General features: G+C 45.3%; 1 protein-coding gene across 1 annotated transcript in view; it reads left to right on the top strand.

Moving 5' to 3' along the window:
• Positions 1 to 263: 263 nt before the first annotated feature.
• LOC308253048 (ectonucleotide pyrophosphatase/phosphodiesterase family member 7-like) overlaps positions 264 to 15,847 on the top strand; it is a gene marked incomplete at both ends in the record, with an annotated part of 37,716 nt that continues 22,132 nt past the window's right edge. Inside the window, one exon of the mRNA XM_080678066.1 lies at positions 264 to 513. Within this exon, the coding sequence (XP_080534192.1) occupies positions 264 to 513 (250 nt within the window). The remainder of the gene's footprint in view (positions 514 to 15,847) is intronic.

Here is a 15,847-nt window from a genome sequence, read left to right as displayed (position 1 = left end):
AACATAAAATTTACCATTTTTACCATTTTAAAGTGTACAATTCAGTGGCATTAAGCGTGTCCATGATGTTGTGCAAACATCACCTCTATGCATTCCCAGAACTTTTTCATCATGGAACACGTGCCACAATCCAGGCATTTTGATCCTCAGCAGAGCTGGGGCAGAATTATCAATGTGGACTTTGTTCAACCGCAGATAAAAAAGGTAGAAAATGAGAGCGGGCCCAGGAACTCTGCTATGTGTGAGTATAAGGTGCTCACAGTATGACAGGGCTCAGAGTCCTCGGGCTGCTGCTACCCATCCTACTGGATTGGGCCAGTGGCCACCCCATCTCCGGGAGGAAGAGCTTCAACAAGCTGCTGCTGGTCTCATTTGATGGCTTCCGCTGGAACTATGACCAGGATGTGGACACCCCCAACATGGACCGCCTGGCCCGGGAGGGAGTGAAGGCCAAGTACCTCACCCCACCCTTCGTGACAATGACCTCCCCATCCCACTTCACCACAATCTCAGGTAAGTTCCTCTCTACAGCCAGTCTGCAAGTGCTGGTGGAAGGTCCAGCATCTGTCATTCCCTGAGGGAGAGCCCATTCTGGCTCAGCTCTGGGGAGATGAGGCAGCTCATGCAACTTGGGTTCACTCCCTGGAAGAAGCACCAACTTAGAAGAGTCTGGGATCTCAGGGCTGTTTCTAGAACCCTGTGGGCTAGAGAGCCCTGACCTACAGGCAGGATCAGAACTAGGACTGTAGCCTCCTAAGGGACCTCTGCACTCCTAGGTTCACCTTACCCTCCACCCTGACTTTCACACAGTGGCTGGTGATCTTTTTAAAAAGTCAATAGCCCTAGCCAGTTTGGCTCAGTGGATAGAGCATCGGCCTGTGGACTGCAGGGTCCTGGGTTCAGTTCCAATCAAGGGCACATGCCCAGGTTGCAGGCTCAATCCCCAGTAGGAGGGGCGTGCAGGAGTCAGCCAATGAATGATGCTCTCTCATCATTGATGTTTCTAGTTCTCTCTCCCTTTCTCTCTAAAATCAATAAAAATATATTTTTAAAAAATAAATAAAAATAAAAAGTAAATCAATAAACAAACTTTATAAAAATAATAAAACCTTAAATTTTAAAGAATTCAATTAGATCAAGCAGCTTCCCTGCTTAATGTTGGTGAGTTAAAGGGACACCAATGGTCTTCGAGAAAATGCAAATGTTGTCTTTCTATAGCCCAGAAGGTCCCCACAGCCTGGCCCCTGGTCTCTCCTGGCCTTTCTCATCTCTCTTCCCCTCGAGTGCTTCCGTGCATATCACAAAGGCCTCCTACCTGTGCCTCCACTCAGCCCTACCTGCCTCAGGACCCTTGCCCATGCTGGTCTCCTCAGCTCATCGGGAGCCTGTAGTCCACTGGGGCAGACAGACATCAGACAAGCACACACTCCAATAGATCTCATTATAACTTGGAGAGGCACCAGGAAGGAAGAGCAGAGTTTCTCCAGGAGAAGACGGTAAGGGTGAGTGGATTTGTAATTGGAGAGGCAGGAAAGGGTCTCTGAGATGGAGCTGTTGAGCTGCAAGGGAAAGAGACCTCAAGCGACAGGAGGAAGGAAAAGTGTTCCAGCAGAGAGAACAGCATGTGTGGGGTCTCTGTGAGAAGAAGGAACATGGTTGTTCCAGAATCCACATTGCAAAGGACTCCACTATAATAAGAATAACAATAACTCCCGTTTCTCCAACATGGGCTTGATGTTGAGCACTGTACTAGGTGCTTTCCCTTTTTATCTCTAATACAATACTGCAAAGCAGTATTGTCCCATTCCACAGATGAGAAAACTAAAGCTAAAGTCACTGGCTGGAAGTGGGAAAGGGAGGGGCCAGGCCTGGACCCAGGGTGCCACACAGCACTGGTTCTGCCCAATTCTGAGCTACGAATCCACAGACCTCTCTCCTGGGGCAGGGAGAGGTGCCTGGCAGCAAGAGCCTCCCCCCTATCCAGAGAGCCATTCCCTGGGAGTTCAAGGACAGCTCAAGGAACCTCTGCATGACATGCAAACTGCTGGCGCCATTTTGGGGGGAGAGGGTTTTATTGCTCCCATCAGACTCTCAAAGGAGCCCTCAAATCAGAAACTTAAAAAATAAAGCTGAACATCCACTCAGAGGGAGATTTGCTGAGAGAGATTTTCCTACATGTAAACTCTTCAAGAGGCTCGTCATTTGGGAACTATTAGCACCAGGAAGCAGGAACTAAATAGCCCTTTTCTGGAGAAAGCAAATGCTGCTTCCTGGCAGCTTTAACTTCATTGCACTTAACAAGATCTCCCGCAGACAGATGGGGGGTCCCTGGACACTGAGAATATGGTGGGCACAAAATATTATAAGGCTCGCCCACGACTTATTTATTCCCAGAGGACTTTGATGAGAAGATATAAACAGTGAGAGCAAATTTTTAAAATTACAAAATCACCGAACTCCTCTTCTATGTTCCCTGCCAGTGGGGAATGGAAACAGAACAGCTCCAGTGGAGGGTAATTTGGCAACTTCCAACAATCACGAATGCAGGGACTTTCTTATTTGGCAACAGCACTTGTAGGACTTTATCCATCATCTATATACACTGAGTGGCCAGATTATTATGCGTTCAGAGATCATAATAATCTGGCCACTCAGTATGTGTGTGTGTGTGTGTGTGTGTGTGCATAAATATATATATATATATACTAGAGGCCTGGTGCATAAAATTCATGCAAGGGGCTCAGCCCTTGCAGCCACAGCAGCTGCCTCGGCCCTCGCAGCCCCAAGAACATCTGGAAGGTCGTTCAGCTGTCCGGTCTAATTAGCATATTATGCTTTTATTATTATACTAGAGGACCAATGCACAAAATTCATGCATTAGTAGGACTTCCTTCCCCCAGCTGCAAGCACTGGCTTCCATCTGACATCCGGGACCTGGGCTTCCCTCGCAGCCCCGGCTTCATCCGGAAGGTCATCTGGTCTAATTAGCATATTACACTTTTATTATGATAGAGATATATAGATATACTAGTAGATAGAGATAGAGATAGAGATAGAGATAGAGATAGAGATAGAGATCTGCGCATTGGAAAACCAAGTATTTACAAAGTTATTCATTGCATTAGTGTCTGTAGCCACAATATCTATCCAGATGGACATGGCTAAATAAAATATACCCACAGAATGGCATACTCTGTTACCTTTAAAAGGAAAAATGAGGAGAAACCCAGATGGCAGCATAGGTAAACACCGAAACTGCTGCCTCGCACAACAATTTCAAAACTACAACTAAAAGACAAAACAGACATCATCCAGAACCACAGGAAGGCTGGCTAAGTGGAAATTCTACAACTAGCAGGAAAGAGAAAAGCACACTGAGACTCAGAGGAGCTGCAGGAGGCAGAGGTACTGAAACACGCACACGGAGAGGACTGGCAACTGAGTGCGTGGCTAGCTTTCTCAAGTGGGAGGGAGACAAAAGCTCCCGACTGTGCTGAACTCCAGTTCTGGGAGAGACTCTGGGGACCCAGACTCATATGGAGTGAAACTGGACTGTCAGGAAACAGAAAAGCACACTGAGACTCAGAGGAACTGTGGAAGGCAGAGGTACCAAAGCACACACGCGGAGAGGGCGGGCAACTGAGTACACGGCTGGCTTTCTCAAGCAGGAGGGAGACAAAAGCTCCCGACTGCACTGAACTCCAGTTCCGAGCGAGACTCTGGGGACCCAGACTCATTCGGGGAGAAACTGGACTGTCTGGCAGCTGGCAGAACTCGAGGGCGGCTTTCTCTCAGAGGTGCTTGCAGTGATTACCATGGGACACTGAGACACAGGGGCCTATTAGGGCAGGGCTGACAGGAAACCAATGCTGTCTGCTCCGCCCTGAGACTCCATCCCATTCAAACTGAGCACAGAGGCTTTTGCAAGTCTTCTCCCAGAAGGGTGTCTCCAGCACAGAAGTTCTCCCAGCGTAGACACAGCTGATACTTACAGCCAGTTGGCCTGGAGGTCAATTCCTCCCAGTGATACCAATAACAATCAAGGCTTAACTACAACAAGACTGTGCACACAGCCCACAAAGGAGTGCACCAAGAGTGTCCACCTCAGGTAACTAGGGAGGCTGAGCCACTGGGCCCTATAGGATACCTAGCACACAAAGCCACTCTATCAACTCAGTGAAGCAGCCAAAATGCAGAGACAAAGAAACAGATCACAAATGAAAGAAATGGAGGAAAGAAAATGACTGGATACAGAGTTCAAAACCATGGTTATAAGGTTTTTCAAGAATTTTCTAGAAAAGGCCGATAAATTTAGCGAGACCCTCGAGGATATGAAAAAGGACCAACTAGAAATTAAGCATACACTGACTGAAATAAAAAATAATATACAGAGATCCAACAGCAGACTAGAGGATTGCAAGAATCAAGTCAAGGATTTGAAATAGAGGAGGATCCAAGATGGCGGCGTAGGTAAACACCTAAACTGCTGCCTCGCACAACAATTTCAAAACTACAACTAAAAGACAAAACGTCTATCACCCAGAACCACGGGAAAGCTGGCTGAGTGGAAGTTCTACAATTAGAAGGAAAGAGAAAAGAGCATTGAGACGTGCACAAGCACTGAAAAGCTGAGGTACGGAGTTCGTGTGAATCGGGCTGGCGGCGGGTGACGGGGAGCGCTGCTTTTTTCAACCCGAAGAGAGACAAGTTCCCGATTACTCCGAACTCCAGTTTCTGGGGAGACGTGGGAGACCCGAACTCCTACAGAGAGAAGCTGGACTGTCTGCCATTGGGTCGGAAAGTGAGGGTGGCTTGCATGCAGGGCTACGTGCAGGAATAATTGTTTACTGAGCTGAGGCGCGGGATGCGGGGAAGCAGTCGGAGACGCAGAGCCGGCTTACTGGCAGCCATCACTGTTTGCCACACCCTAGCCTAGTGACGCCCTGAGACCCCGCCCCACGACCCCACCCCGCACAACCTACAAACCCACCCAAGCTCCAAGCAGCAGCTTTAGCATATGAATGGCCTGCCCTATCGCAGCTTAACCTAGCAAACTTGCAGCCCAGGTCAGACAGCTCCAAAACCTCCAAACCCCAAGCAAAGAGGAGAAAACTGTAGTTCTCGCTGTAGCTCCTGCTGGGTGGCCTCAGACAGTAGCTGACCTGCACCCCACTGGAGATCCAGAAGCCAGTGTACCTAGTGGTCAGTGTGAGACACCAGATTTCAACTCTTCACATCCAGAAGTGACACATTCAAGAGACAGACTCAGTGAGCAACAAAGCCCCACTGAAACAAGTCCTGCACCATAAGCGTGTCTCCAGCGCAGCAGTTCTTCCATTATAGACACAGCGGGTCCTCACAGCCAATTGGCCTGGAGGTCAATTCCTCCCAGTGTACCAACAGCAATCAAGGCTTAACTACACCAAGACTTTGCACTCAGCCCACAAAGGGGTGTACCAAGAGTGTCCACCTCAGGTGACTGGGAAGGCTGAGCTACTGGCCCCTATAGGTCACCTACCACACAAAGCTACTCCATCAACACAGGGAAGCAGCAAAATGCGGAGACAAAGAAACATGTCACGAATGAAAGAAATGGAGGAAAGCAAACTACTGGACGACATAGAGTTCAGAACCACATTTATAAGGTTACTCAAGAATCTTCTAAAAACTGCTGAGGAACTTAGTGAGACCTTTAAGGATCTTAATGAGAATACCAAAAAAATGGAAAAGGACCAGTCAGAAATTAAGCATACACTGTCTGAAATAAAGAATATACAGAAACTCAACTGTAGATCAACGTACCCCAAGAATCAAACCAAAGATCTGAAATATGAGGAAACAAAAAACACCCAACCAGAAAAAAAAAAAAAAAAGAATCCAAAAATATGAAGATAGTGTAAGGAGCCTCTGGGACAACTTTAAGCGTACCAACATCCGAATTTTTGGGTGCCAGAAGAAGAGAGAGAGCAAAATATTGAAAACCTATTAGAAGAAATAATGACAGAAAACTTTCCCTACCTGGTGAAAGAAATAGACTTACAAGTTCAGGAAGCACACAGAACCCCATACAAGAGGAATCCAAAGAGGACCACACCAAGACACATCATAATTAAAATGCCAAGGGCAAAAGACAAAGAGAGAATCTTGAAAGCAGCAAGAGAAAAATGGTTAGTTACCTACAAGGGAGTATCCATACGACTGTCAGCCGATTTCTCGGCAGAAACTATGCAGGCCAGAAGGGAGTGGCAAGAAATATTCAAAGTGATGAACAGCAAGAACCTACAACCAAGATTACTCTACCCAGCAAAGCTATCATTCAGAGTTGAAGGTCAGATTAAGAGCTTCACAGACAAGAAAAAGCTAAAGGAGTTCATCACCACCAAACCAGGATTACATGAAATGTTGAAGGCTATTCTTTAAGAAGAGGAAGAAGAAGAAAAAGGTAAAGATAAAAATTATGAACAACAAATACATATCTATCAACAAGTGAATAAAAAATCTGATGGACAGAATAAACTGGTGAATATAATAGAATCAGGGGCATAGAAAGAGAGTGGACTGACAATTCTCGAGGGGAAAGGGGTGGGGGGGTGCGGAAAGAGACTGGACAAAAATCGTACACCTATGGATGAGGACAGGGGGGGGCGGGTAAGTGCAGAGGATGGGGTGGGAACCAGGTGGAGTGGAGCTATGGGGGAAAAAAGAGGAACAATTGTAATAATCTGAACAATAAAGATTTATTAAATTTTTTTAAAAAAGGAAAAATGAGGAAGGTCTTGGTGCCCAATTAGAAGCTATCTCCAAGAAGGATTAAGCAACAAAAGATGCAAAGAATATGTGTAGCGTGCATGTAATACATAGGTGGGTATATGCACATACAATTGCTTCTAGATGCACAGATGACCTCTGGATAAATAAACTGGTTCCTCCAGGGAAGGGGCTGGGTGGGAGGAGACTTCAGACTGTATGCCCTGTGTACCTTCTAGATCTTGGACCATGTGAACATATTGACTATCAAAAACAAAGTGCTATAACACAAAAAAAATATATTTTTAATTCACCCTTGTGGAAAAAGCATGTTCCTGTGCCCCTTATTTATAACCAGCTGCTTCTCAATTGACGTTTGGGACCAGATCATTTTGTGGTAGGGATGTCCTGTGCACTACTCCCATAATGACAACCAAAAATGTCTCTAGTCATTGCCCAGTGCCCAGTGCCCAGTGCCTACGTGAAAAACACTGCCTTGAGTGGTTGAGCCCAGGACCTGGCTTACAAAATGCCCAGGAGGTACCACAATTATCATGACCTTCAATTCTCATAACACTGATATAAGGTCAGGACAGTTACCCTCTTTACAGGTGAGATATCCAAGGCTCATCAAATATACAAATATTCCCTGGGGCAGGAGCAGGATTCGAACTCAGCCCAGAACAGTTCAGACAATAGGTCTTCAATCCCTGCCCGTCTGACTATAGCCCTCTGATATAGTTGATTTAATTAAGCAATCAATCCAAACCCCTCCGAATGTTGCCATCCTCAGAGCTTCCTGGCAATGTGCATATATGTTGAATACATTGTATTAATGAAAGAGAGGCCATCCCAGATCCAGCAAAATCACTGGTATTCATTTTCACGTGGTGGGCTCAAGCTGACCTCTGTCTGACTCCAATGTGGAAAAGAATCATCTGTAATCAGAAAAATAATGGACAAAAATTGGTGCTGCCAGCACCCAAAGACCTCATCAGATTCCAGGGGGTCGGCCTGACACAAACTATGATAAAAGATGCTCTCTTGGCCCAACAACTAATTCACTGGTGTTCTAGGAACACCTCCGGGCAATTTAACACAGGAAAGAGGTGATGATGGGGAATGCTGCTGCACTGCTTCACATCTCAACTGTGAAGTAGTATGGCACAGCTCCAGCAAGGGCTCAGGTCTGAGAAGCCACATGGCCACCCCTCCTAGCATCCTAGACAGAGTCCAAGGAACCAGGGCCAGGTGTCCCAGGCAGGGAGCAAGGCTGAAGAGGCCATGACCCAGGCACAGGGCCCAGGAGCAAACCCCCTAAAACATAGCTGCCCAAATCAGAACCCTGGGGTAGAGCTGGGAAGCAGACCTCCTCATGCTTTGGGGCTGCCAGCTGTGCAGATATCTCAGCCTTCACCAGAGCCAGGATCTCAGGACCCGCATCACTGTTCCCTGCTGCTGGTGAAGAAGGTCTTCCAGTGTCGAGTATTTTTACAGTGCTCCCACCATATGCATTCTTTCATTCGACGATTATTGTTTGAACATCTTCACTGGGCCAGACAATAGGGACAGTGGCAACTAGACACATGTGTCTCTAGGATCTTGCCATCTTTCCAGGGCTTGTCCCACCACATGAGCTCACGTCCCCTGTGCTCCCAGATCCCACAGACCATTTGGGGGACTTGCTTCTGTTTCTCTGTAGTTCAATGAGGGAGAAGGACAAAGAGCTGCTTTCATAGGGATCCGTCCACCTCTGCTTCCTTTCTCTGACAGCTCAGGGAATTGGACTGGGGAGCTTTGTTGTTGCTCAACTGTGTCCCCCCAAACCATTCTCTGCACCCTAACTCCCCTATGGCGCCCATAAGGAATCAAGCTTGTGACACTCCAAAGCCAGAGGAGTCTCTGCCTTCTACCCTTTCTTGTATGGTGTCCTTTCCTTGAGGCATGGAGGACAGAAGTCCTGGCTGTTTGAAAGAGGGAAAGGCTAAGGGACAGATAATTTTTTAACGGGTTATTCAAAATATCCCACCTTATCATCTTTCCATTCAAGAAAATCTTTGCATCCTTACAAAGAGGGTGTGTTTTTCCTTCAAGTATCTGCCTCCCAGAACCACCTGCAAGAGGGGGAAGTGGAACCTCTGTCTGGGATCAAGGCTTCTGAGTGCAGCAAGACCTGGCTGTGGGGTGGCATTCACCCTCCAGCTCCCCAAGGCTGAGCACTGGGTAGGCCTGCATATTCATTGAGCTCCTCTCCACCCTCCTCAGATGGGCCATGACTTCCTCTAAGATGGTTTTCTTCTTCCCACCTCGCTCCATCCCCTTACCCATCCATCTGCCCCACCCATCTATCCTCCCACCCCCATACTACACACACACAAAGCAGAGCTTGGCCACAACACCTGAAAGTTCCTTAAGATGGAAAGACGCATTAGTTTTCTATGGCTGTGTAACAAATTACCATGAACTTAGCAGCTTAGAACAATAGCCATTTATTATCTGTTTCCATAGGTCAGGAGTCTAAGCATGACTGAGCTCTGTCCTCTGCTCAGGGTCTCACAAGGCTGCAATCAAGGTGTCGGCCAGGCTGGGATCTTCTCCCAAGCTCACATGGTTTTAGGAAGAAGTCATTTCCTTGCAGCTTAGAACTCACAGCAGCTTGCTTCCTCAAGGCCAGCAGGAGAGTGTCTCTCTCCTCGAGACCCTCTTTTAAGAGCTCACCTGATTAGATCAGGCCCATCCCAAATACTTTCCCTTTTGATTAACTCAAAGTGAACTGATTAGGGGCCTCAGTTACATCTGCAAAATCCCTTCAACTTTTCCATGTACTATTGGTTAGAAGCGAGCCACAAGTAACCCCCAGGTGCAAGGAGAGAGAACTAAACAAGGTGTGCATATGAGAGGGCAGGAATCTTGGGACCATCTTGGAATTCTGCTTACCTCAAACAGGTCCTTGATGGAGCTCAGTTTTTGTTTAAAGGCAACAGAAAGCATGGGATAGTTCCCCAGAGTGGAGCTCCAGAAAGCCCCCAGAATTATGGTTTAACTTCTGAGCCCCAGGGGTCAATGAGTGACCATAGAGGCTGGAATCCCCACATCACAGTGTGTCACCACATCAGTATTAGATGAAGATGAAGATGAAGATGGTGATGATTTTGAAGAAGAGAAAGAGAGAAGGAGAAGAAGAAGGAGAAAGAGGACTGTAAATGCATCACTACAGTCCTCCGGGCAATCTGTGGAGTTCTCCCTGTGCCATATGGCCGTCTTCTCATTAGGACACCAGTCACTTGGATAAGAGGTCCATCCCACTCCTCATCTCTGCGATGACCCTATTTCCACATAAGGTCACATTCTGAGGTCCAGGGTTTAGGACTGCAAAATATCTTTTTTGAGGAACACAATTCAACTCATAATGGTCATATAACACATAATTCATTGATAACTTCAGATATGGCTACATCCTCAAATTATATCATCAAAATGATCCCCCTCTCTATCCCTCTCCCTCTCCTCTCTCTCTCTCTTTTTTTCCTAAGAGTGGCCACAAAGTTCCCAAGATGACTCTCAATGGGCCAATCTGCTTCTCAAAACCAATTTCTATGGCGAAGGGGATGGAATGGTGCTGAACACCCAAGCTGGGACTGCATGCCACAGGTCAGGATGGCAGGTAGCAAGCACCACACAAAGCATAGGGACTGTGAGTGGTGGGCTGGTGGGTCCCCAGGAAAAAATCAGGGACTATTATCAGAGGGAGGAACAAGGGAAGAAAAACTGGCAGAAATGACAGAAGCCCACCACACCAGCCCAGGCCTGATGGTGCAGGGATGTGGATTTGCAGTCCTGCAACGCAGTACTCAGTCCCAAGAAATCACACCTGTATCTATGGGGCTACTCAGGGGCATGGATTCAGTGATCACATATGCAAAGAACCACCTCCCAGCACTGTCCCTCCACCTCCCTAAACTCTGTCGTAATTCCCCTCAGATCTCACCAAAATGAAGAGTCATTCTCTGAGGGTTAGCAGCTCATTGTGCTAGTTGAAGTCACCCAATTCCCTCTCTCTTTCTCTCTCTTGAGAAACCTGTACTTACTGCTCCATCACTAGTAATGACAACGAACATTTTTGCAATCTCAGTTTTTATTGCAAAATGATTGAGGACCAGTAAGAGTAAGTTATGCTACTGAAACTAAGGAAATTCTGCCAAGCAAATGGTGGGTGGATAGGAAGTCTTATGGAAGCTGCATAAATATATTTTCTCCCCCAAGGAACTGACTGAAATTAAGAAGCTATCACCACTATGTTTCAGACAAAATATATCAACAGCATAAGCCATGATATTATCATTTGACAATTTTAGATCTAGTCAAATGGATATGGCCCCAGGGTAAAAAGGAGCTGCTCCATAACTAGACTATGGTCACAAATAATAAAAGTGAGGTCCTTTTTGTTCAACATTTTCTCCTTCCTTGAAAGAACACTTGATGGTAGCCTCAGGGCCCTTGCTGGCCAGATATTAAGTCTCTCCCAGTTCCAGAACCCTGCCCCAGGGCAACCCCCAAACCAGAGCCATCACTTATAGCCATATAAATAGTGTACAGCCCAATTCTAGGGGGTTGCTTTCATGAATAACATGTGGGTGGTACAAGGCACAGCTTGCACAAATCATCAGTCACTTACATTCCATCCCCAAATCAATTTATAGGAGGTAAAAATTTCCCACAGATGTAATCAGTCATGAGTTCACCTCGCCTACATGAGACAGGAGCAAAGGAAGTGTGGTCAGATATACCTGGATGATCTTTAAGGCTAAATCAGAGTTTCTCAACCTCGGCACTATCGAAATTTGGGGCCAGATCATTCTTTGTCTTGAGGAGCTGTTTTGTACATTGTAGATAGAGTATTTACCAGCATCCCTGGCCTCTGCCCACTAGATGCCAGCAGCATCCCTCCCTCAGTTGTTAAAACCAAAATTGGCTCCAGATATTGTCAAATGTTTCTTGGGGGGGAAAATCACCACCTAGTTGAGAATCCCTGGACTAGATATATAATATGCAAGTCACATGTAAATCTGAGAGTCATATGACATATGACATTCTAGCCAATAGGGAAACAGTCTGCAAGTGGTAATGGAGGTAGGAAAAGAGAAAGGAAATTAAATTCCTGCTGCCAGTAACAATACAAGCCCAGCAGATGTTCTTGGAAACCTAGTTAGAAGATATTGTAAACCTTAATCAGATCCCATAGTGCTCCCCCAGCAGGAGCTCCCCACTAAAAAGTCCTAGAAGTCAACAAAGCCCAAAACACAGGCAAAAAGAGCAAAGAAATCACAAATTGAGACAAAAAGATGCCCCTCCAACACCAGTCATTTCCACAAAGGGAGAAAAAATGAAATCTTGCAAATAAAGACAGCTGGGAAACCAAGGTATCTTGTAACTTTTCATTATGGAAATTTCTTCAGAAAAAGCAGAGAAAATTGCACAATGAACTGCCATGTACCCAGCACCAAGCTGCAAGAAACTGTTTACATTTTACCAACCTAGTTCCATTGTCCCTACCCAATGCCCTTTTCTTCCTTCCCATCTTCCTTCTCTCCTTCCTTCTTTCCTTCCTTTCTGGAATCTTTTAAAGCAAATGCCAGACATCATGTCAATGCATCCTAACACATCAGTATGCATTTCTAATCTAAGAGTTTGGCGTGGTTTCTACATAACCTCCATGCCATATTTAACATATTTAACTTGAAGTAACTAGAATTCTTGCAAGTGGAGAAAAGATCTAATTGTCAGCTCAGAATCTTTCCTACCAGTGCTATTCAAATTTGAACTTATATATGAACCACCTGGGGATCTGGTTAAAATGCTGATTCTGGTTCAGTGGGTGTGGGCTGGGCCCTAAGAGTCTATAGTTCTACAAGCTCCCAGGTGATATTGACACTAAAGGTCCATGGACCACACAAGAGGAAGGATCAGCCCAAAACACCAGAGCAACCAAGCAAAAAATCATGACTGCTCTGGATTCCAAGGCCTTGAGTGAGAGGAGAGGCTGAAACCACTTGAGACTGACAGCACAAGTGTATTAGTTTCCTGTGGCTGCTATAACAAAGTACCATAAGCTTGTGACTTAAAGCAACAAAATGTCTAGAGGCCAGAAATCCAAAATCAAGGTGCCAGCAGGACTGTGCTCCCTCCTGAAGTTCTAGGAGCAAATCCTCGTTGCCTCTTCTGGTGGCTGCCAGCATTCCTTGGCTTGCAGCAGCATCACTCCAGTCTCAGCCTCCCTGGTCACATTGCCTCCACCTGTCTGTATCCTCTCCTCTTCTGCTTCTTTTGGTTTTTTTTCCTCTTCTGCTTCTTATAAGGTAACTTGTCTTTGGATTTAGAGCCCATAAAGGTGATCCAGGATAATCTCTTTATCTCAAGGTCCTTAACTTAATCACTTTTATGAAGACCCTGTTTCCAAATAAGATCACCTCCGCCTGTTCTGGGGATAAGAATATGGTCATATCTTTGGAGGGAAAGAGCTTACAACAGCGGTAAGAGGAAAAAGTGAAGTGAGGAAAAATGCAGAAGCAAGGACAGGTCCTGTCTCTGTGACAGTGGCTAGTAAGTCAAGCCCAAGGTATAACTGTGTGTCAATAGGGTTCTCACTGGAACTCAAGGGAAGCTCATCTGCTTCCAGCTTCTTGAAGAGAGAGCATTTCTATTTCTGACAGCAAATTAAAGGAAAAGGCAGGGGTGAGAAAGCCCATTCTCTCCTGGCCTAGTTCCTAAGGAATCCTGCCTCCGCCTTAGAGCCAGTCTCAGTCTTATTCAAGGATAAAGTGGTTTATTGATGGCCATAATTAAAAAGCAATGTCAAAAAGAAGCAACATCAGCATTTCTCATTTGCATTTGCACATGAGCAAGAGCAGCTTAGTAAAATGGTTGCACTAGGGTTTTATTTTCTCCATCCAGAGAAGGGCTGCTATTATCTGGTGCTAGCATTGGGGTCAAGCCTCATTTCTAGAGCAGGAGTTGATAAGGTGTTAAATTTCTATTGTGCACTGGGACATCTGTTCTCATTTCAATACTTTGGTTATGTTATCAATAAGTGGTTCCCCCCAGTACTAGACTTGGGGTGAATGTGGTTTTGAGCTCCCATGTGGGCTGTTTTTCCATCAGTGTCTTGGTTGTGGTTTTGAATGAGCTTGTCTGCTCAAAACTGGAGCATTGTGTTGATTTAAGGTGATTGGTTGACTTGATATGGCAGTTGTTCTTCCTTGCTGATTTCATACTAGCTGGTTAATAAGATATTTTCTTCTCTGGTTTTGAGAATGTGAACTTAATGAAACACTGGACTTCACAAATAAGAAGGAAAATTAAGATACATTTATAGCTTATATGGTAGATTTAGTAAATGTCACATAGTAGGTCCTCAAATTATTAAGTAAGTAAATGCATGAAAGTATGTCAATGCCCAAATGGACTATGTACAAATATAGTGTACCAAAAAAAATGTATTCACATTTTGAATAAGTATAAAGGCAGTGTTTATTCAAGTACATTTCATTTTCAAAATTTAAAGTGTATATACATTTTTTGGAACACCCTATATATATACTATTACACCTGAAAATTAGTAGTCAGAGCTGAGGAAATGTTGGGAGAGGGTGGATCTTATTGAGTTATTAAATTATAGCATGGCTTATTTTAATCCCACTAAAGTATTTTTTGCCAAATGGACTTTGGGCTAAATCAAGTTCTGCTTTCTATTTGTTCAGATTATACCTAGCCATCTGCAAATGGGGCAGGGGAGTGGGAGGGAGTATTCTATTAGATTCAAAAACATCTGTTGAATGCCTAGTAAGGGTAAAGCCCTATGCTTTGTGCCAGGGAGATACCAAAATTAATGAGGCACCGTCCTATTCTCAGCCTTGTCAGAGAAAAATGGTTATAAGAAACAGAAATCCATTCACGCTAGCTCAAGGGGAAGGACCGCACTGCACGGCTCTACTAAGCAAACTCATGGATCTGAGAACCAAATTAAAGGCATTAGAGAAGGAAAACTTCCTCTTTCTGGCTCTCAGCCCCATGGACTTTATCTCTGCTTCTCACACTCATAGCGATCTTTCTCTTTTTGCTCATGGTCAACCACTGGCTGATTAGCTACTGTGTCTCTTGGTTCAAGTCTTGAGAAAGAGAGAACTGGGTTTCAGGTCAACCAATTGAATATAAGGAGACGTCACATGGTACAAATATGGTGCCTAGACCCACCTTTCAGCAGTATATGTGAGTAGGGGGATTGTGGGCACTGCAGGCACTCCAGAACGTATTTTTTCTGTTTTTAACTCTCTCCCCTGTCCCGTAGCTGTAAATACCATGAGACAATCTAGGATAGTACTTGGCTCAACATATTTGAAAAAGAGAAGGAGAAAGGAAAAGTTAGACCAAACTCTGGACTTCATGGTTTCCTAAATTCACTCTGCAAGTTTGAGAAATAAATGTCAGTTCCTGAGAACCAACAGCAAAACATGTTCTATTTGGGTTTGTTCCCAGACCTGAAATGCTCGGCTGGGTGAATTTACCCACACCTTGCCGTAACTGATATGGTGTGGGAGTCTGCATTGTACCCTGATTAAAGCAAAATTAGCTAGCAGCAGGAATCTCATTCATGAGGATAGCTCATTCTACTTCTTAAACTGCGTAATTACCTGCATCACCAGACATTGAAATGACACGGATGACAAATTCTCCATATGACACAGCCAAAAAGGCCCTTGGAAATCGTTATCCTGGCTTATTTTACAAAAAGGGAAACTGAGGCTCAGAGTGAGCACGAGGACTATAGGAGCCAAGACAAACCCTCTCCTCCAGTCCAGGCCCCCTTGTGCAGCATCATACCGCAGTGAGGGCAGCACTCCTAACCCAAGTGAAACCTGCTCCTTTGCAGCTTCCTGAACTCCAGGCACAACCCACAGGGTACCCTTCACGTAGTTTTTCCAGCCAGGTCCCTGGTTGTCTCCAGAGTAGAAAATGAAATTAAAGTACAATGTGAATGCTGGTCCCTACAGCTGTTTGTTTCTCAGCTTTTCTTCTCCTCTGTCATGTTTTGCCCACATTCCAG

Source organism: Plecotus auritus, assembly GCF_963455305.1.
Source record: "Plecotus auritus genome assembly, chromosome: 7".
Classification (NCBI taxonomy): Eukaryota; Metazoa; Chordata; class Mammalia; order Chiroptera; family Vespertilionidae; genus Plecotus; species Plecotus auritus.
The sequence above is the reverse complement of the archived record's forward strand: the minus strand, read 5'-3'. Positions and strand labels throughout refer to the sequence as shown.